The sequence below is a fragment of the Myxine glutinosa genome, chromosome 8 (assembly GCF_964187855.1).
Source record: "Myxine glutinosa chromosome 8, kmMyxGlut1.1, whole genome shotgun sequence".
NCBI lineage: Eukaryota > Metazoa > Chordata > Myxini > Myxiniformes > Myxinidae > Myxine > Myxine glutinosa.
In genome coordinates this window covers 18,341,832-18,365,545 of record NC_136268.1, presented here as the reverse complement: position 1 = coordinate 18,365,545, position 23,714 = coordinate 18,341,832, and the positions used below count along the sequence as shown (strand labels likewise).

The following is a 23,714-nucleotide window of genomic DNA, read 5'->3' as shown; positions in this document are numbered from 1 at the left end:
CACTTCGAGGCCGTCAAGGACATTGTGGACCAGCTGAACGATGACGACGCGATAGCAATCCGGAGTGCCAAGGACCTGTTCGGAAAGGCGAACATCAAGCTCAGTTTGGTCTTCTTAAATGCCCATGTGTCGTTCATCCCGAAGATCCTTAAGCAGCTGGAGGAGGCCGGCATGGAGCTGGCCAAGGCCTTCCAGCTCCTTGATCAGGCCAAGGAGGAGCTCGAAAAAATCCGAGGCTGCCGTAAGGAGATCCTGCTCACCTAGTTCAAGGCGGTGCTGCAGCGCAATCCCGACATTGGTGTGCTGAGGACAGTGGCTTTGATCCTGGATGGAGATCAGCACGGATCTGAGGTTGGTGTGCCGGCTGGAGTCAAGCTTGCTGACATCCCCCTCTTGAGGTACTGCCCCATCGTCAGCGTCGACGTGGAAAGGTCCTTCTCCGTCTACAGAAACGTCCTCACCGACCGCCGACACTGCCTCACCAAGGAGAACATTACCAAGATAATGATTTCAAACACCTACTTTAACCGTTCCTAAAAGGCAGTCTTGTCAATTTCTTCTAGTCCTCTACTTATCAAACAATGCGGTTGCAATAAAGGTACCTGAGCGTCATTTTTTACCTGTTTACTAGCCCAGAATGCTTCATGTTGTGCAGGAAAAAGCTTACCATTTTTTTGTTCTTTTTTTGACTGATTTCTGAAAAACTTGGTAATAATAAAAAATGAATAAAACGGGGGAAAAATATATTTCGGGATTTTTTCACATTAAAAAAAAAAAATTCCGCTTTTCAAAACATAAAAGGCCTATTTTCTTAACAAAAAAATCCGTAGTCTAGATCACAGACGAAGATAAGTTAAAGAGGGGCGGGGATAGAGAAAGATGGGCGGGGATAGTGAAAGAGGGGCGGAGATAATTGAGTGAGGTTTGTGGACAGAGAAAAGGAAAGGAATGACGTAGGGAGTTGGGCGGAGCGAGTGAACCATCCCCGACTTTCGGAGGAGGAATTGCCGTTAATAGTCACAAGGTACGACGGACGTGGAGAGGCGGGACATGCTGGAGCGATCGGGCGCTGAACGTACGCGGAACCGGTTGTACATCATGGTGTTGCAGGCGGTGGGACGCGTGCTGCGCTGGTAAGGGACAGCAGTGCTGGTTAAAGTGATGAAGGACAATGATTTGTGGACATGTACTGTACATGTTTGAAAGTGAGGGCGGTGGGGATTATACATGCTGTACATACATACATGTTATATATATATAAATATAGAGGTCGTGGACTCGTTTGTGTAAATGGCGAACGTCTTTGTTTCAATTCCTCGTGTTGTTCCCTAAACCCATAATGGAGGATGTGAGGTTCGAATCCCTCACACTGATCTACCTTGACCAGGTTATTGTCCCCAACCTAATGCCCTTCCTTGCTTGTGAATTGTAATTAATATAAAAATGATATGACATGTCTAAATATCTTTGTCATGCATGTGATTAATGCACACACAAGATGAACCGTGACCCTCAACCACCTGGACCTTAAAACCCCGGGAATGGTGAATAGGTAAAAGGTGTCGCACAGTTTGCGTGGATTCAAGGTGAGGAAATGGTTGTTCATGGAGGTTCGGTGGTTGTTATGGTGCGATTATTTGTTGTGGCTGTGGTGTGATTGTTGTGGTGTGATTGTTGTGGTGTTATTATTCGGTGGTCGTGATTGTTGTGGTCGTGATTGTTGTGGTGTTATTATTCGGTGGTCGTGATTGTTGTGGTGTGATTATTCTGTGGTAGTCATTGTTGTGGTGCGATTGTTGTGATGTGATTATTCGGTGGTAGTGATTGTTGTGGTGTGATTATTCTGTGGTAGTCATTGTTGTGGTGCGATTGTTGTGATGCGATTGTTGTGATGTGATTATTCGATGGTCGTGATTGTTGTGGTGTTATTATTCGGTGGTCGTGATTGTTGTGGTGTGATTATTCTGTGGTAGTCATTGTTGTGGTGCGATTGTTGTGATGTGATTATTCGGTGGTCGTGATTGTTGTGGTGTTATTATTCGGTGGTCGTGATTGTTGTGGTGTGATTATTCTGTGGTAGTCATTGTTGTGGTGGGATTGTTGTAATGTGATTATTCGGTGGTCGTGATTGTTGTGGTGTGATTATTCGGTGGTCGTGATTGTTGTGGTGTGATTATTCGGTGGTAGTGATTGTTGTGGTGTGATTATTCGGTGGTAGTGATTGTGGTCGTGATTCTTGTGATGTGATTATTCGGTGGTCGTGATTGTTGTGGTAGTCATTGTTGTGGTAGTCATTGTTGTGGTGTGATTGTTGTGGTGCGATTGTTGTGATGTGATTATTCGGTGGTAGTGATTGTTGTGGTGTGATTATTCGGTGGTAGTGATTGTTGTGGTGCGATTGTTGTGATGTGATTATTCGGTGGTAGTGATTGTTGTGATGTGATTATTCGGTGGTAGTGATTGTTGTGGTGTGATTATTCGGTGGTAGTGATTGTTGTTGTGTGATTATTCGGTGGTAGTGATTGTTGTGGTGTGATTATTCGGTGGTCGTGATTGTTGTGGTGTGATTATTCGGTGGTAGTGATTGTTGTGGTGTGATTATTCGGTGGTAGTGATTGTTGTGGTGTGATTATTCGGTGGTAGTGATTGTTGTGGTGTGATTATTCGGTGGTAGTGATTGTGGTCGTGATTCTTGTGGTGTGATTATTCGGTGGTCGTGATTGTTGTGGTAGTCATTGTTGTGGTAGTCATTGTTGTGGTAGTCATTGTTGTGGTGTGATTGTTGTGTGATTGTTGTGATGTGATTGTTGTGGTGCGATTGTTGTGATGTGATTATTCGGTGGTAGTGATTGTTGTGGTGTGATTATTCGGTGGTAGTGATTGTTGTGGTGCGATTGTTGTGATGTGATTATTCGGTGGTAGTGATTGTTGTGGTGTGATTATTCGGTGGTAGTGATTGTTGTGGTGTGATTATTCGGTGGTCGTGATTGTTGTGGTAGTCATTGTTGTGGTAGTCATTGTTGTGGTGTGATTGTTGTGGTGTGATTGTTGTGGTGCGATTGTTGTGATGTGATTATTCGGTGGTAGTGATTGTTGTGGTGTGATTATTCGGTGGTAGTGATTGTTGTGGTGTGATTATTCGGTGGTAGTGATTGTTGTGGTGTGATTATTCGGTGGTCGTGATTGTTGTGGTGTGATTATTCGGTGGTAGTGATTGTTGTGGTGTGATTATTCGGTGGTCGTGATTGTTGTGGTGTGATTATTCGGTGGTAGTGATTGTTGTGGTGTGATTATTCGGTGGTTGTGATTGTTGTGGTAGTCATTGTTGTGGTAGTCATTGTTGTGGTGCGATTGTTGTGGTGCGATTGTTGTGGTGCGATTGTTGTGGTGCGATTGTTGTGATGTTATTATTCGGTGGTAGTGATTGTTGTGGTGTGATTATTCGGTGGTAGTGATTGTTGTGGTGCGATTGTTGTGTTGTGTTGTGATTGTTGTGGTGTGATTGTTGTGGGGTGATTGTTGTGGGGTGATTATTCGGTGGGAGTGATTGTTGGTTGGTGGTTGTGATCATTGATTTGTGCTGATTCTGTGGTGCAAGACGTTTCACAAGTGACAGCAGAAGGGATTGCGCATCGTTGTGCATGTTAAACTCCTCCGTAGCTGATGTACGGTACCATCCATGTGGTACATTGTTACCATCCATGTGGTACATCGTCACCGTCCATGTGGTACAACGTTACCGTCCATGTGGTACAACGTTACCATCCATGTGCTGCGTCGTTACCATCCATGTGCTGCGTCGTTACCATCCATGTGCTGCGTCGTTACCATCCATGTGTTGCGTCGTTACCATCCATGTGTTGCGTCGTTACCATCCATGTGTTGCGTCGTTACCATCCATGTGTTGCGTCGTTACCATCCATGTGCTGCGTCGTTACCATCCATGTGCTGCGTCGTTACCATCCATGTGCTGCGTCGTTACCATCCATGTGCTGCGTCGTTACCATCCATGTGCTGCGTCGTTACCATCCATGTGCTGCGTCGTTACCATCCATGTGCTGCGTCGTTACCATCCATGTGCTGCGGTGTTACCATCCATGTGCTACGGCGTTACCATCCATGTGCTGCGTCGTTACCATCCATGTGGTACGTCGTTACCATCCATGTGGTACATTGGTCTACAAAACAAGACTATTTTTGTGATAAATTGGCTGACTTGGTGGGAATGCTGTTTCACTTCATTTCGAAATATTTAAATGTCCAGAACCAGTGATGGAAGTCTGACGTGTACACCAACTCATTTGAGACTGCACTCCAAATTCGGACACGGTTACTACTACCAGTAATGATTCCATGAGATAGATGAGGGACGGTGATGACCTTTTCGCCGAAGCTGCCATTAAACCGGCAGCAGCCATCAATGAAGTGGTGACGTGTTGAGGGTAAATTCTTGGCTATGGAAACACTCAGGAGCAGTCGTTACCCCAGTAGTGCAAGGTTTAGTATCTTGTGGTTTTGATGTTTTCTTATCGACACCACTCCAAGGTCTGTGTAGTGATTACGATATGCGGAGCGCTGCTGGTGTTGTATTGCGCATTCCGCGATCCTGCCTACCAATGCGATCCTGCCTCCCGATGCGTTCCTGCCTCCCGATGCGTTCCTGCCTCCCGATGCGTTCCTGCCTGCCGATGCGTTCCTGCCTGCCGATGCGTTCCTGCCTGCCGATGCGTTCCTGCCTGCCGATGCGTTCCTGCCTGCCGATGCGTTCCTGCCTGCCGATGCGTTCCTGCCTGCCTGCCTGCCGATGCGATCCTGCCTGCCGATGCGATCCTGCCTGCCGATGCGATCCTGCCTGCCGATGCGTTCCTGCCTCCCGATGCGATCCTGCCTGCCGATGCGATACTGCCTGCCGATGCGTTCCTGCCGGCCGATGCGTTCCTGCCTGCCGATGCGTTCCTGCCGGCCGATGCGTTCCTGCCTGCCGATGCGTTTCTGCCTGCCGATGCGATCCTGCCTGCCGATGCGTTCCTGCCTGCCGATGCGATCTTGCCTACCGATGCGTTCCTGCCTGCCGATGCGATACTGCCTGCCGATGCGATCCTGCCGGCCGATGCGATCCTGCGTGCCGATGCGTTCCTGCCTGCCGATGCGATCCTGCCTGCCGATGCGTTCCTGCCTGCCGATGCGATCCTGCCTGCCGATGCGTTCCTGCCTGCCGATGCGATACTGCCTGCCGATGCGTTCCTGCCGGCCGATGCGTTCCTGCCTGCCGATGCGTTCCTGCCTGCCGATGCGTTCCTACCTGCCGATGCGTTCCTGCCGGCCGATGCGATCCTGCCTGCCGATGCGTTCCTGCCTGCCGATGCGATCCTGCCTGCCGATGCGTTCCTGCCTGCCGATGCGATCCTGCCTACCGATGCGTTCCTGCCTGCCGATGCGATACTGCCTGCCGATGCGATCCTGCCGGCCGATGCGATCCTGCCTGCCGATGCGTTCCTGCCTGCCGATGCGATCCTGCCTGCCGATGCGTTCCTGCCTGCCGATGCGTTCCTGCCTGCCGATGCGTTCCTGCCTGCCGATGCGATCCTGCCTGCCGATGCGTTCCTGCCTGCCGATGCGTTCGTGCCTACCGATGCGTTCCTGCCTACCGATGCGATCCTGCCTACCGATGCGATCCTGCCTACCGATGCGATCCTGCCTACCGATGCGATCCTGCCTACCGATGCGTTCCTGCCTACCGATGCGTTCCTGCCTACCGATGCGTGCCTGCCTACCGATGCGTGCCTGCCTACCGATGCGTGCCTGCCTACCGATGCGTTCCTGCCTACCGATGCGTTCCTGGGCGTTTGCTTGCTTGTTTAACGCTTTTCATTTTGAATCCATTTGTATTTGTTTATTGCGAATGACCGGTCCCCAGTTGGTGGAGCCTTTCGTGGAGGGTATAATAGCAATGCAGGAACGAACAAGGTTTGCTCTGTTAGTCCACAGAGGGTGTGGTGGTCACATTCGAGTAGGATCTTCATGAACACATTGGACATTAGTAGACTGCAGTGCCCCTTTATATATATATTTATTTTATTTTGACGTACCATACTCCTTATGGAGCGTTATTGCTGCTGTAGCAGTTTCTTGGCAAGGGTTATACTGGCTGGTTTGCCATTGCCTTCCCAGTGTTTTTTTGCGTGCCCTATCCTTCAAAATGCCGAGCGCCAAGCAAGAAAGGAGCATAAAAAAATAATACCATTAAAATTAAATGTCTCTGCTATGACTTGGATGGGGTTTCAACCCCGAGTCTGGTTCTATGTATTACGAGAGCATGAAAAGACCATGGGCAAATCATAACAGTATATGGGATTTGATATGGCGGGATTGTCAGCCGCACCCAAAAGGGAACGCCAAATCGAACCTGTGGTTAATAAAAAAGGAACCTTGTGCTTGTCCGGTGCGTGGTGTTGTCCTTGACTGTGTCCCCACAATCAGGTTCTTGACTGGTGCTTTCTGTTGTGTTGTTGTTGGGGAGCATATTTGCTAATCGTACGCGCAGTTACCATGGCAGAAGTGCACGATTACCCCAAATCCCTCGGGTATCACATCCTTGCAGCAGATTGGTCCGTCTTACCATTGGCTGCCCCCATAGTGGCCACCCTTCGGGTCGACTGCTGGAAGGTCGTCGAGCTAATTCGCTGCTCACGTGGGTAGTTTCCCATGTTTAAATTGGTCCGTCTTTGTAAGACATGAAGAATAAATCGATGATTCATTCCCAGAAGACTCCCTCAAGCTGGTTACAACTGGTCGAAGCTTTAAGACACACCTGTGCAACCCTAGGGTAATGAATCGTGCTCATTTATGGAAGAGACCGGAGGACATGTGGGATGTGCAATGGGTGGAAGGTGGTTGGAGTCGGGGTGATGGGACGTCGCTTATTGGCTGATGAGGTGGTGGTCCTTAACATCTTGTCTCTAACTTCTGCTTTGCCTTCGATGAATTTACACGTAAAGTAGAAATGTGTGTTGGCCACGATATCCTCGACTGGGATCTGTTCCTCTCCACCTCAACCTGTCAAACAAAAGAAACACGGTGTTCGCTGGAGCAGACTGCTCGTACCTGTGATAAAAACAAATATTCTCTTGTTGGTTTTCCCCCCATTTTGGGTGTGACAGTTTCAGCCTATGACGACACTGGGGTATAACTTACACCGTATGATGGAGTCTTTGTTGGCATTGCAAATTTGCTCTCTTTTCCACTTTGGTTTCTAGGTCTACATTGTGCCGTGCAAAGGTCTCTTCTTGGTACAGGTTCCGTTCCTGCTTTGGCAACAGTTTATGAACCTGCAGGGAGATCAACGCGAAGTGAGAAATACACCAGGTGATAGTTCTTGCGAGGTTTAATGACCTGCGGACTCTTATTACCGTGGAATCTACTTTGGAAATTTTTACAGCTGCCACCTCGGCTCTGTTTGAGAGTAGATTTGCATAGCCAGTGCCCGTGCGTTTGAGGAAACTGGGGATGGGCACCTGCTAGCTATTAACATGTCATCCTAAACGTTTCCATTCCTCGCCAAACTGTGGGCCATTCATTGGGCCCTTTCAGCTGCTCCTGGGCTGGAAGGATGACCGAGACCCCCTATAGGTACGCACACACGCCTCTAAGCCCTCTAGCCTGGGTTCGAATCCCGACCTAGCTATGAACTGTCATCCCGGTGTTTCACAGGCAAGGTGACCCATTGATATGTGTGAGGTCCTTCGGATGGACGCCAAAACTGTGCGTCCCGTCTGCCGGCATTTCTTACTGGATGTTGAAGATCCCAGGGTTCTTTCGTGAAGAGTAGGTGGGCTATCGCTGATACCATGAAGAAATTCCAAGTTTCTGCCGAACCGACAGATGGGGGCAGCCATACCCTCAGCCGACGATGCCACCCTGTAGCTTTGTGCTGTAGACAAAATAAAAATATCCTTTTACCTGAATGTGCCCTGATCTTCACATCGGTAGGGACTGTTTGGTCATTCTTCCAAAAGTCGTACATTCCTTCCTTACATGCATTTACAACTGAACGTTACCCCCCCAGCCTGAATCGCACTTTTACGATGAACTATCAATCGGATGGAATGGTCTTTTGAAATGAACTTGAAAAAAATTCTACCTGACATTAGTTTTTCACATTCTTCTAGAAACTATTTTGTAATTAACAATAAGTGCCGATGAAAGGGCTCCAAGCTGGTTAAAACTGAAGAGTCTGAGGCAGGAAGACCCACCCCTCCCACCACCACCACCAACCCTTGATCCATGAACCCCCCACCCCCCACCACCAACTCTTGATCCATGAAAAAAAGCCCCCACCACCAACACTTGATCCACTCAAACCCCCCACCACCAACACTTGATCCATGCAAACCCCCCCACCACCAACACTTGATCCATGCAAACCCCCCCACCACCAACTCTTGATCCATGAAAAACCCCCCCACCACCAACCCTTGATCCATGCAAACCCCCCACCACCAACCCTTGATCCATTCAAACCCCCCACCACCAACCCTTGATCCATTCAAACCCCCCACCACCAACCCTTGATCCATTCAAACCTCCCACCACCAACCCTTGATCCATTCAAACCCCCCACCACCAACCCTTGATCCATTCAAACCCCACAACCACCAACCCTTGATCCATTCAAACCCCACAACCACCAACCCTTGATCCATTCAAACCCCACAACCACCAACCCTTGATCCATTCAAACCCCACAACCACTAACCCTTGATCCATTCAAACCCCACAACCACCAACCCTTGATCCATTCAAACCCCACAACCACCAACCCTTGATCCATTCAAACCCCACAACCACCAACCCTTGATCCATTCAAACCCCCACCACCAACCCTTGATCCATTCAAACCTCCCACCACCAACCCTTGATCCATTCAAACCCCCCACCACCAACCCTTGATCCATTCAAACCTCCCACCACCAACCCTTGATCCATTCAAACCCCCCACCACCAACCCTTGATCCATTCAAACCTCCCACCACCAACCCTTGATCCATTCAAACCCCCCACCACCAACACTTGATCCATGCAAACCCCCCCACCACCAACTCTTGATCCATGAAAAACCCCCCCACCACCAACCCTTGATCCATGCAAACCCCCCCACCACCAACCCTTGCTCCATTCAAACCCCCCACCACCAACCCTTGATCCATTCAAACCCCCCACCACCAACCCTTGATCCATTCAAACCCCCCACCACCAACCCTTGATCCATTCAAACCTCCCACCACCAACCCTTGATCCATTCAAACCCCCCACCACCAACCCTTGATCCATTCAAACCCCACAACCACCAACCCTTGATCCATTCAAACCCCACAACCACCAACCCTTGATCCATTCAAACCCCACAACCACCAACCCTTGATCCATTCAAACCCCACAACCACCAACCCTTGATCCATTCAAACCCCACAACCACCAACCCTTGATCCATTCAAACCCCACAACCACCAACCCTTGATCCATTCAAACCCCACAACCACCAACCCTTGATCCATTCAAACCCCCACCACCAACCCTTGATCCATTCAAACCTCCCACCACCAACCCTTGATCCATTCAAACCCCCCACCACCAACCCTTGATCCATTCAAACCTCCCACCACCAACCCTTGATCCATTCAAACCCCCCACCACCAACCCTTGATCCATTCAAACCCCCACCACCAACCCTTGATCCATTCAAACCCCACACCACCAACCCTTGATCCATTCAAACCCCACACCACCAACCCTTGATCCATTCAAACCCCACACCACCAACCCTTGATCCATTCAAACCCCCACCACCAACCCTTGATCCATTCAAACCCCCACCACCAACCCTTGATCCATTCAAACCCCACACCACCAACCCTTGATCCATTCAAACCCCCACCACCAACCCTTGATCCATTCAAACCCCACACCACCAACCCTTGATCCATTCAAACCCCCCACCACCAACCCTTGATCCATTCAAACCTCCCACCACCAACCCTTGATCCATTCAAACCCCCCACCACCAACCCTTGATCCATTCAAACCCCACACCACCAACCCTTGATCCATTCAAACCCCCACACCACCAACCCTTGATCCATTCAAACCCCACACCACCAACCCTTGATCCATTCAAACCCCCACCACCAACCCTTGATCCATTCAAACCCCCACCACCAACCCTTGATCCATTCAAACACCACACCACCAACCCTTGATCCATTCAAACCCCCACCACCAACCCTTGATCCATTCAAACCCCACACCACCAACCCTTGATCCATTCAAACCCCCCACCACCAACCCTTGATCCATTCAAACCCCACAACCACCAACCCTTGATCCATTCAAACCCCACAACCACCAACCCTTGATCCATTCAAACCCCACAACCACCAACCCTTGATCCATTCAAACCCCACAACCACCAACCCTTGATCCATTCAAACCCCCCCACCACCAACTCTTGATCCATGAAAAACCCCCCCACCACCAACCCTTGATCCATGCAAACCCCCCCACCACCAACCCTTGCTCCATTCAAACCCCCCACCACCAACCCTTGATCCATTCAAACCCCCCACCACCAACCCTTGATCCATTCAAACCCCCACCAACCCTTGATCCATTCAAACCTCCCACCACCAACCCTTGATCCATTCAAACCCCCCACCACCAACCCTTGATCCATTCAAACCCCACAACCACCAACCCTTGATCCATTCAAACCCCACAACCACCAACCCTTGATCCATTCAAACCCCACAACCACCAACCCTTGATCCATTCAAACCCCACAACCACCAACCCTTGATCCATTCAAACCCCACAACCACCAACCCTTGATCCATTCAAACCCCACAACCACCAACCCTTGATCCATTCAAACCCCACAACCACCAACCCTTGATCCATTCAAACCCCCACCACCAACCCTTGATCCATTCAAACCTCCCACCACCAACCCTTGATCCATTCAAACCCCCCACCACCAACCCTTGATCCATTCAAACCCCCCACCACCAACCCTTGATCCATTCAAACCCCCCACCACCAACCCTTGATCCATTCAAACCCCCCACCACCAACCCTTGATCCATTCAAACCCCCACCACCAACCCTTGATCCATTCAAACCCCCACCACCAACCCTTGATCCATTCAAACCCCCACCACCAACCCTTGATCCATTCAAACCCCACACCACCAACCCTTGATCCATTCAAACCCCACACCACCAACCCTTGATCCATTCAAACCCCACACCACCAACCCTTGATCCATTCAAACCCCCACCACCAACCCTTGATCCATTCAAACCCCCACCACCAACCCTTGATCCATTCAAACCCCACACCACCAACCCTTGATCCATTCAAACCCCCACCACCAACCCTTGATCCATTCAAACCCCACACCACCAACCCTTGATCCATTCAAACCCCCCACCACCAACCCTTGATCCATTCAAACCCCACAACCACCAACCCTTGATCCATTCAAACCCCACAACCACCAACCCTTGATCCATTCAAACCCCCCACCACCAACCCTTGATCCATTCAAACCCCACAACCACCAACCCTTGATCCATTCAAACCCCACAACCACCAACCCTTGATCCATTCAAACCTCCCACCACCAACCCTTGATCCATTCAAACCCCACAACCACCAACCCTTGATCCATTCAAACCCCCACCACCAACCCTTGATCCATTCAAACCTCCCACCACCAACCCTTGATCCATTCAAACCCCCCACCACCAACCCTTGATCCATTCAAACCCCCCACCACCAACCCTTGATCCATTCAAACCCCCCACCACCAACCCTTGATCCATTCAAACCCCCACCACCAACCCTTGATCCATTCAAACCCCCACCACCAACCCTTGATCCATTCAAACCCCACACCACCAACCCTTGATCCATTCAAACCCCACACCACCAACCCTTGATCCATTCAAACCCCACACCACCAACCCTTGATCCATTCAAACCCCCACCACCAACCCTTGATCCATTCAAACCCCCACCACCAACCCTTGATCCATTCAAACCCCACACCACCAACCCTTGATCCATTCAAACCCCCCACCACCAACCCTTGATCCATTCAAACCCCACAACCACCAACCCTTGATCCATTCAAACCCCACAACCACCAACCCTTGATCCATTCAAACCCCCCACCACCAACCCTTGATCCATTCAAACCCCACAACCACCAACCCTTGATCCATTCAAACCCCACAACCACCAACCCTTGATCCATTCAAACCTCCCACCACCAACCCTTGATCCATTCAAACCCCACAACCACCAACCCTTGATCCATTCAAACCCCACAACCACCAACCCTTGATCCATTCAAACCCCCCACCACCAACCCTTGATCCATTCAAACCCCACAACCACCAACCCTTGATCCATTCAAACCCCACAACCACCAACCCTTGATCCATTCAAACCCCACAACCACCAACCCTTGATCCATTCAAACCCCACAACCACCAACCCTTGATCCATTCAAACCCCACAACCACCAACCCTTGATCCATTCAAACCCCACAACCACCAACCCTTGATCCATTCAAACCCCACAACCACCAACCCTTGATCCATTCAAACCCCACAACCACCAACCCTTGATCCATTCAAACCCCACAACCACCAACCCTTGATCCATTCAAACCCCACAACCACCAACCCTTGATCCATTCAAACCTCCCACCACCAACCCTTGATCCATTCAAACCCCCACCACCAACCCTTGATCCATTCAAACCCCACAACCACCAACCCTTGATCCATTCAAACCCCCCACCACCAACCCTTGCTCCATTCAAACCCCCCACCACCAACCCTTGATCCATTCAAACCCCACAACCACCAACCCTTGATCCATTCAAACCCCACAACCACCAACCCTTGATCCATTCAAACCCCCCACCACCAACCCTTAATCCATTCAAACCCCACAACCACCAACCCGTGATCCATTCAAACCTCCCACCACCAACCCTTGATCCATTCAAACCCCCACCACCAACCTTGATCCATTCAAACCCCACAACCACCAACCCTTGATCCATTCAAACCCCCCACCACCAACCCTTGATCCATTCAAACCCCCCACCACCAACCCTTGATCCATTCAAACCCCACAACCACCAACCCTTGATCCATTCAAACCCCCCACCACCAACCCTTAATCCATTCAAACCCCACAACCACCAACCCATGATCCATTCAAACCCCCCACCACCAACCCTTGATCCATTCAAACCCCCACCACCAACCCTTAATCCATTCAAACCTCCCACCACCAACCCTTGATCCATTCAAACCTCCCACCACCAACCCTTGATCCATTCAAACCCCCACCACCAACCCTTGATCCATTCAAACCTCCCACCACCAACCCTTGATCCATTCAAACCCCTCACCACCAACCCTTGATCCATGCAAACCTCCCACCACCAACCCTTGATCCATTCAAACCCCCACCACCAACCCTTGATCCATTCAAACCCCACACCACCAACCCTTGATCCATTCAAACCCCACACCACCAACCCTTGATCCATTCAAACCCCCCACCACCAACCCTTGATCCATTCAAACCCCCCACCACCAACCCTTGATCCATTCAAACCCCCCACCACCAACCCTTGATCCATTCAAACCCCCCACCACCAACCCTTGATCCATTCAAACCCCACAACCACCAACCCTTGATCCATTCAAACCCCCCACCACCAACCCTTGATCCATTCAAACCCCCCACCACCAACCCATGATCCATTCAAACCCCCCACCACCAACCCTTGATCCATTCAAACCCCCCACCACCAACCCTTGATCCATTCAAACCCCACAACCACCAACCCTTGATCCATTCAAACCCCCCACCACCAACCCTTGATCCATTCAAACCCCCACCACCAACCCTTGATCCATTCAAACCTCCCACCACCAACCCTTGATCCATTCAAACCCCCACCACCAACCATTGATCCATTCAAACCTCCCACCACCAACCCTTGATCCATTCAAACCCCTCACCACCAACCCTTGATCCATGCAAACCTCCCACCACCAACCCTTGATCCATTCAAACCCCCACCACCAACCCTTGATCCATTCAAACCCCACACCACCAACCCTTGATCCATTTAAACCCCCCACCACCAACCCTTGATCCATTCAAACCCCCCACCACCAACCCTTGATCCATTCAAACCCCCCACCACCAACCCTTGATCCATTCAAACCCCCCACCACCAACCCTTGATCCATTCAAACCCCACAACCACCAACCCTTGATCCATTCAAACCCCCCACCACCAACCCTTGATCCATTCAAACCCCCCACCACCAACCCTTGATCCATTCAAACCCCCCACCACCAACCCTTGATCCATTCAAACCCCCCACCACCAACCCTTGATCCATTCAAACCCCACAACCACCAACCCTTGATCCATTCAAACCCCCCACCACCAACCCTTGATCTATTCAAACCCCCACCACCAACCCTTGATCCATTCAAACCTCCCACCACCAACCCTTGATCCATTCAAACCCCCACCACCAACCCTTGATCCATTCAAACCTCCCACCACCAACCCTTGATCCATTCAAACCCCTCACCACCAACCCTTGATCCATGCAAACCTCCCACCACCAACCCTTGATCCATTCAAACCCCCACCACCAACCCTTGATCCATTCAAACCCCCCACCACCAACCCTTGATCCATTCAAACCCCCCACCACCAACCCTTGATCCATTCAAACCCCCCACCACCAACCCTTGATCCATTCAAACCCCACAACCACCAACCCTTGATCCATTCAAACCCCCCACCACCAACCCTTGATCCATTCAAACCCCCACCACCAACCCTTGATCCATTCAAACCTCCCACCACCAACCCTTGATCCATTCAAACCCCCACCACCAACCCTTGATCCATTCAAACCTCCCACCACCAACCCTTGATCCATTCAAACCCCTCACCACCAACCCTTGATCCATGCAAACCTCCCACCACCAACCCTTGATCCATTCAAACCCCCACCACCAACCCTTGATCCATTCAAACCCCACACCACCAACCCTTGATCCATTTAAACCCCCCACCACCAACCCTTGATCCATTCAAACCCCCCACCACCAACCCTTGATCCATTCAAACCCCCCACCACCAACCCTTGATCCATTCAAACCCCCCACCACCAACCCTTGATCCATTCAAACCCCACAACCACCAACCCTTGATCCATTCAAACCCCCCACCACCAACCCTTGATCCATTCAAACCCCCCACCACCAACCCTTGATCCATTCAAACCCCCCACCACCAACCCTTGATCCATTCAAACCCCCCACCACCAACCCTTGATCCATTCAAACCCCACAACCACCAACCCTTGATCCATTCAAACCCCACAACCACCAACCCTTGATCCATTCAAACCCCACAACCACCAACCCTTGATCCATTCAAACCCCACAACCACCAACCCTTGATCCATTCAAACCCCCCACCACCAACCCTTGATCCATTCAAACCCCCCACCACCAACCCTTGATCCATTCAAACCCCCCACCACCAACCCTTGATCCATTCAAACCCCCCACCACCAACCCTTGATCTATTCAAACCCCCCACCACCAACCCTTGATCCATTCAAACCCCACAACCACCAACCCTTGATCCATTCAAACCCCCCACCACCAACCCTTGATCTATTCAAACCCCCACCACCAACCCTTGATCCATTCAAACCTCCCACCACCAACCCTTGATCCATTCAAACCCCCACCACCAACCCTTGATCCATTCAAACCTCCCACCACCAACCCTTGATCCATTCAAACCCCTCACCACCAACCCTTGATCCATGCAAACCTCCCACCACCAACCCTTGATCCATTCAAACCCCCACCACCAACCCTTGATCCATTCAAACCCCCCACCACCAACCCTTGATCCATTCAAACCCCCCACCACCAACCCTTGATCCATTCAAACCCCCCACCACCAACCCTTGATCCATTCAAACCCCACAACCACCAACCCTTGATCCATTCAAACCCCCCACCACCAACCCTTGATCCATTCAAACCCCCACCACCAACCCTTGATCCATTCAAACCTCCCACCACCAACCCTTGATCCATTCAAACCCCCACCACCAACCCTTGATCCATTCAAACCTCCCACCACCAACCCTTGATCCATTCAAACCCCTCACCACCAACCCTTGATCCATGCAAACCTCCCACCACCAACCCTTGATCCATTCAAACCCCCACCACCAACCCTTGATCCATTCAAACCCCACACCACCAACCCTTGATCCATTTAAACCCCCCACCACCAACCCTTGATCCATTCAAACCCCCCACCACCAACCCTTGATCCATTCAAACCCCCCACCACCAACCCTTGATCCATTCAAACCCCCCACCACCAACCCTTGATCCATTCAAACCCCACAACCACCAACCCTTGATCCATTCAAACCCCCCACCACCAACCCTTGATCCATTCAAACCCCCCACCACCAACCCTTGATCCATTCAAACCCCCCACCACCAACCCTTGATCCATTCAAACCCCCCACCACCAACCCTTGATCCATTCAAACCCCACAACCACCAACCCTTGATCCATTCAAACCCCACAACCACCAACCCTTGATCCATTCAAACCCCACAACCACCAACCCTTGATCCATTCAAACCCCACAACCACCAACCCTTGATCCATTCAAACCCCACAACCACCAACCCTTGATCCATTCAAACCCCACAACCACCAACCCTTGATCCATTCAAACCCCCACCACCAACCCTTGATCCATTCAAACCTCCCACCACCAACCCTTGATCCATTCAAACCCCCCACCACCAACCCTTGATCCATTCAAACCTCCCACCACCAACCCTTGATCCATTCAAACCCCCCACCACCAACCCTTGATCCATTCAAACCCCCACCACCAACCCTTGATCCATTCAAACCCCACACCACCAACCCTTGATCCATTCAAACCCCACACCACCAACCCTTGATCCATTCAAACCCCACACCACCAACCCTTGATCCATTCAAACCCCCACCACCAACCCTTGATCCATTCAAACCCCCACCACCAACCCTTGATCCATTCAAACCCCACACCACCAACCCTTGATCCATTCAAACCCCCACCACCAACCCTTGATCCATTCAAACCCCACACCACCAACCCTTGATCCATTCAAACCCCCCACCACCAACCCTTGATCCATTCAAACCTCCCACCACCAACCCTTGATCCATTCAAACCCCCCACCACCAACCCTTGATCCATTCAAACCCCACACCACCAACCCTTGATCCATTCAAACCCCCACACCACCAACCCTTGATCCATTCAAACCCCACACCACCAACCCTTGATCCATTCAAACCCCCACCACCAACCCTTGATCCATTCAAACCCCCACCACCAACCCTTGATCCATTCAAACACCACACCACCAACCCTTGATCCATTCAAACCCCCACCACCAACCCTTGATCCATTCAAACCCCACACCACCAACCCTTGATCCATTCAAACCCCCCACCACCAACCCTTGATCCATTCAAACCCCACAACCACCAACCCTTGATCCATTCAAACCCCACAACCACCAACCCTTGATCCATTCAAACCCCACAACCACCAACCCTTGATCCATTCAAACCCCACAACCACCAACCCTTGATCCATTCAAACCCCCCCACCACCAACTCTTGATCCATGAAAAACCCCCCCACCACCAACCCTTGATCCATGCAAACCCCCCCACCACCAACCCTTGCTCCATTCAAACCCCCCACCACCAACCCTTGATCCATTCAAACCCCCCACCACCAACCCTTGATCCATTCAAACCCCCACCAACCCTTGATCCATTCAAACCTCCCACCACCAACCCTTGATCCATTCAAACCCCCCACCACCAACCCTTGATCCATTCAAACCCCACAACCACCAACCCTTGATCCATTCAAACCCCACAACCACCAACCCTTGATCCATTCAAACCCCACAACCACCAACCCTTGATCCATTCAAACCCCACAACCACCAACCCTTGATCCATTCAAACCCCACAACCACCAACCCTTGATCCATTCAAACCCCACAACCACCAACCCTTGATCCATTCAAACCCCACAACCACCAACCCTTGATCCATTCAAACCCCCACCACCAACCCTTGATCCATTCAAACCTCCCACCACCAACCCTTGATCCATTCAAACCCCCCACCACCAACCCTTGATCCATTCAAACCCCCCACCACCAACCCTTGATCCATTCAAACCCCCCACCACCAACCCTTGATCCATTCAAACCCCCCACCACCAACCCTTGATCCATTCAAACCCCCACCACCAACCCTTGATCCATTCAAACCCCCACCACCAACCCTTGATCCATTCAAACCCCCACCACCAACCCTTGATCCATTCAAACCCCACACCACCAACCCTTGATCCATTCAAACCCCACACCACCAACCCTTGATCCATTCAAACCCCACACCACCAACCCTTGATCCATTCAAACCCCCACCACCAACCCTTGATCCATTCAAACCCCCACCACCAACCCTTGATCCATTCAAACCCCACACCACCAACCCTTGATCCATTCAAACCCCCACCACCAACCCTTGATCCATTCAAACCCCACACCACCAACCCTTGATCCATTCAAACCCCCCACCACCAACCCTTGATCCATTCAAACCCCACAACCACCAACCCTTGATCCATTCAAACCCCACAACCACCAACCCTTGATCCATTCAAACCCCCCACCACCAACCCTTGATCCATTCAAACCCCACAACCACCAACCCTTGATCCATTCAAACCCCACAACCACCAACCCTTGATCCATTCAAACCTCCCACCACCAACCCTTGATCCATTCAAACCCCACAACCACCAACCCTTGATCCATTCAAACCCCCACCACCAACCCTTGATCCATTCAAACCTCCCACCACCAACCCTTGATCCATTCAAACCCCCCACCACCAACCCTTGATCCATTCAAACCCCCCACCACCAACCCTTGATCCATTCAAACCCCCCACCACCAACCCTTGATCCATTCAAACCCCCACCACCAACCCTTGATCCATTCAAACCCCCACCACCAACCCTTGATCCATTCAAACCCCACACCACCAACCCTTGATCCATTCAAACCCCACACCACCAACCCTTGATCCATTCAAACCCCACACCACCAACCCTTGATCCATTCAAACCCCCACCACCAACCCTTGATCCATTCAAACCCCCACCACCAACCCTTGATCCATTCAAACCCCACACCACCAACCCTTGATCCATTCAAACCCCCCACCACCAACCCTTGATCCATTCAAACCCCACAACCACCAACCCTTGATCCATTCAAACCCCACAACCACCAACCCTTGATCCATTCAAACCCCCCACCACCAACCCTTGATCCATTCAAACCCCACAACCACCAACCCTTGATCCATTCAAACCCCACAACCACCAACCCTTGATCCATTCAAACCTCCCACCACCAACCCTTGATCCATTCAAACCCCACAACCACCAACCCTTGATCCATTCAAACCCCACAACCACCAACCCTTGATCCATTCAAACCCCCCACCACCAACCCTTGATCCATTCAAACCCCACAACCACCAACCCTTGATCCATTCAAACCCCACAACCACCAACCCTTGATCCATTCAAACCCCACAACCACCAACCCTTGATCCATTCAAACCCCACAACCACCAACCCTTGATCCATTCAAACCCCACAACCACCAACCCTTGATCCATTCAAACCCCACAACCACCAACCCTTGATCCATTCAAACCCCACAACCACCAACCCTTGATCCATTCAAACCCCACAACCACCAACCCTTGATCCATTCAAACCCCACAACCACCAACCCTTGATCCATTCAAACCCCACAACCACCAACCCTTGATCCATTCAAACCTCCCACCACCAACCCTTGATCCATTCAAACCCCCACCACCAACCCTTGATCCATTCAAACCCCACAACCACCAACCCTTGATCCATTCAAACCCCCCACCACCAACCCTTGCTCCATTCAAACCCCCCACCACCAACCCTTGATCCATTCAAACCCCACAACCACCAACCCTTGATCCATTCAAACCCCACAACCACCAACCCTTGATCCATTCAAACCCCCCACCACCAACCCTTAATCCATTCAAACCCCACAACCACCAACCCGTGATCCATTCAAACCTCCCACCACCAACCCTTGATCCATTCAAACCCCCACCACCAACCTTGATCCATTCAAACCCCACAACCACCAACCCTTGATCCATTCAAACCCCCCACCACCAACCCTTGATCCATTCAAACCCCCCACCACCAACCCTTGATCCATTCAAACCCCACAACCACCAACCCTTGATCCATTCAAACCCCCCACCACCAACCCTTAATCCATTCAAACCCCACAACCACCAACCCATGATCCATTCAAACCCCCCACCACCAACCCTTGATCCATTCAAACCCCCACCACCAACCCTTAATCCATTCAAACCTCCCACCACCAACCCTTGATCCATTCAAACCTCCCACCACCAACCCTTGATCCATTCAAACCCCCACCACCAACCCTTGATCCATTCAAACCTCCCACCACCAACCCTTGATCCATTCAAACCCCTCACCACCAACCCTTGATCCATGCAAACCTCCCACCACCAACCCTTGATCCATTCAAACCCCCACCACCAACCCTTGATCCATTCAAACCCCACACCACCAACCCTTGATCCATTCAAACCCCACACCACCAACCCTTGATCCATTCAAACCCCCCACCACCAACCCTTGATCCATTCAAACCCCCCACCACCAACCCTTGATCCATTCAAACCCCCCACCACCAACCCTTGATCCATTCAAACCCCCCACCACCAACCCTTGATCCATTCAAACCCCACAACCACCAACCCTTGATCCATTCAAACCCCCCACCACCAACCCTTGATCCATTCAAACCCCCCACCACCAACCCTTGATCCATTCAAACCCCCCACCACCAACCCTTGATCCATTCAAACCCCCCACCACCAACCCTTGATCCATTCAAACCCCACAACCACCAACCCTTGATCCATTCAAACCCCCCACCACCAACCCTTGATCCATTCAAACCCCCACCACCAACCCTTGATCCATTCAAACCTCCCACCACCAACCCTTGATCCATTCAAACCCCCACCACCAACCCTTGATCCATTCAAACCTCCCACCACCAACCCTTGATCCATTCAAACCCCTCACCACCAACCCTTGATCCATGCAAACCTCCCACCACCAACCCTTGATCCATTCAAACCCCCACCACCAACCCTTGATCCATTCAAACCCCACACCACCAACCCTTGATCCATTTAAACCCCCCACCACCAACCCTTGATCCATTCAAACCCCCCACCACCAACCCTTGATCCATTCAAACCCCCCACCACCAACCCTTGATCCATTCAAACCCCCCACCACCAACCCTTGATCCATTCAAACCCCACAACCACCAACCCTTGATCCATTCAAACCCCCCACCACCAACCCTTGATCCATTCAAACCCCCCACCACCAACCCTTGATCCATTCAAACCCCCCACCACCAACCCTTGATCCATTCAAACCCCCCACCACCAACCCTTGATCCATTCAAACCCCACAACCACCAACCCTTGATCCATTCAAACCCCCCACCACCAACCCTTGATCCATTCAAACCCCCACCACCAACCCTTGATCCATTCAAACCTCCCACCACCAACCCTTGATCCATTCAAACCCCCACCACCAACCCTTGATCCATTCAAACCTCCCACCACCAACCCTTGATCCATTCAAACCCCTCACCACCAACCCTTGATCCATGCAAACCTCCCACCACCAACCCTTGATCCATTCAAACCCCCACCACCAACCCTTGATCCATTCAAACCCCCCACCACCAACCCTTGATCCATTCAAACCCCCCACCACCAACCCTTGATCCATTCAAACCCCCCACCACCAACCCTTGATCCATTCAAACCCCACAACCACCAACCCTTGATCCATTCAAACCCCCCACCACCAACCCTTGATCCATTCAAACCCCCACCACCAACCCTTGATCCATTCAAACCTCCCACCACCAACCCTTGATCCATTCAAACCCCCACCACCAACCCTTGATCCATTCAAACCTCCCACCACCAACCCTTGATCCATTCAAACCCCTCACCACCAACCCTTGATCCATGCAAACCTCCCACCACCAACCCTTGATCCATTCAAACCCCCACCACCAACCCTTGATCCATTCAAACCCCACACCACCAACCCTTGATCCATTTAAACCCCCCACCACCAACCCTTGATCCATTCAAACCCCCCACCACCAACCCTTGATCCATTCAAACCCCCCACCACCAACCCTTGATCCATTCAAACCCCCCACCACCAACCCTTGATCCATTCAAACCCCACAACCACCAACCCTTGATCCATTCAAACCCCCCACCACCAACCCTTGATCCATTCAAACCCCCCACCACCAACCCTTGATCCATTCAAACCCCCCACCACCAACCCTTGATCCATTCAAACCCCCCACCACCAACCCTTGATCCATTCAAACCCCACAACCACCAACCCTTGATCCATTCAAACCCCCCACCACCAACCCTTGATCCATTCAAACCCCCCACCACCAACCCTTGATCCATGCAAAGTTTGAAATTCACCACCGGTTAAAGATGCAACTCGAACATGTACCAGCACATGCTGAAAGCAAACAATTCCCCCTTCCGGCCACCCCACCACCCTCCCTCCCCCCACCCCTCTTCTACCTATAACTTCTCTCCTTGTCACAGTTCTGCACCTGTATGTTCTTGACTCGTTTCCCCAATGTCTGTCTGTTGCCCCTTTCGCCGGTGTTGTTCCGCTCTTCCATGAGTCTTGACATCTGTACATTCGAAAAGTGTTGGACTCTGAGATGCTGCACCTCCCAGTGCACGATTTCCAGTACATTTACAATTTACGAGTGCAAAGTCTACGGCGCCAATGCAAATCCACCAAAAGCAAAGTTGAACGATAGCAATAAGTTGAACGTTTAAAAAAGATCAGGAATTTTTTTTTTTTTTTTTTTTTGTATACTGAATCGAGGCTCGTGGAAGAGCTAACATTTATTTCACAAACAAATCAACCAGACAAACAAAATATACAAAAAGAGGGAGCGGAAGACAAGATGGGGAGAGAAGGGGAAGCACACAACCACAACATTTGAGAGCAGGGAGAAGTGTGGGAGGGAGAGGGCTTGGGGGCAGGAGGCGTGGGAAGGGGGGGGGGGGGGGGTGGGAGAAGTATAAAACACAAGGGGACCGAGAACACAAGGATTGATCCAATATAAAATTTTGAGGTTTATTTATTTTTTCCCCATTTTGACTCCTGTGACCCTAAGTTCCCACCCCCCCGGGGACATGGACCTGGCATCAAATGCTAAAATTCGTTACATATTTCATGCATCCCCCAATGTTGATTGCACATACAAAGTTTCA

General features: G+C 51.0%; 1 protein-coding gene across 2 annotated transcripts in view; it reads left to right on the top strand.

The window, feature by feature from the left end:
* Positions 1 to 23,714, top strand: part of LOC137417327 (MOB kinase activator 2) — a 100,838-nt gene that overhangs the window by 51,796 nt on the left and 25,328 nt on the right. Inside the window, exon 1 of one of the 2 annotated variants that reach the window (XM_068103178.2) lies at positions 959 to 1,133. The exons of the other annotated variant lie outside the window; for it this stretch is intronic. Coding sequence (XP_067959279.1) covers positions 1,051 to 1,133 — 83 coding nt within the window. The 5' untranslated portion in view covers positions 959 to 1,050. Of the gene's footprint in view, positions 1 to 958; positions 1,134 to 23,714 lie in introns of those variants that run through there. 2 annotated transcript variants of the gene reach the window in all.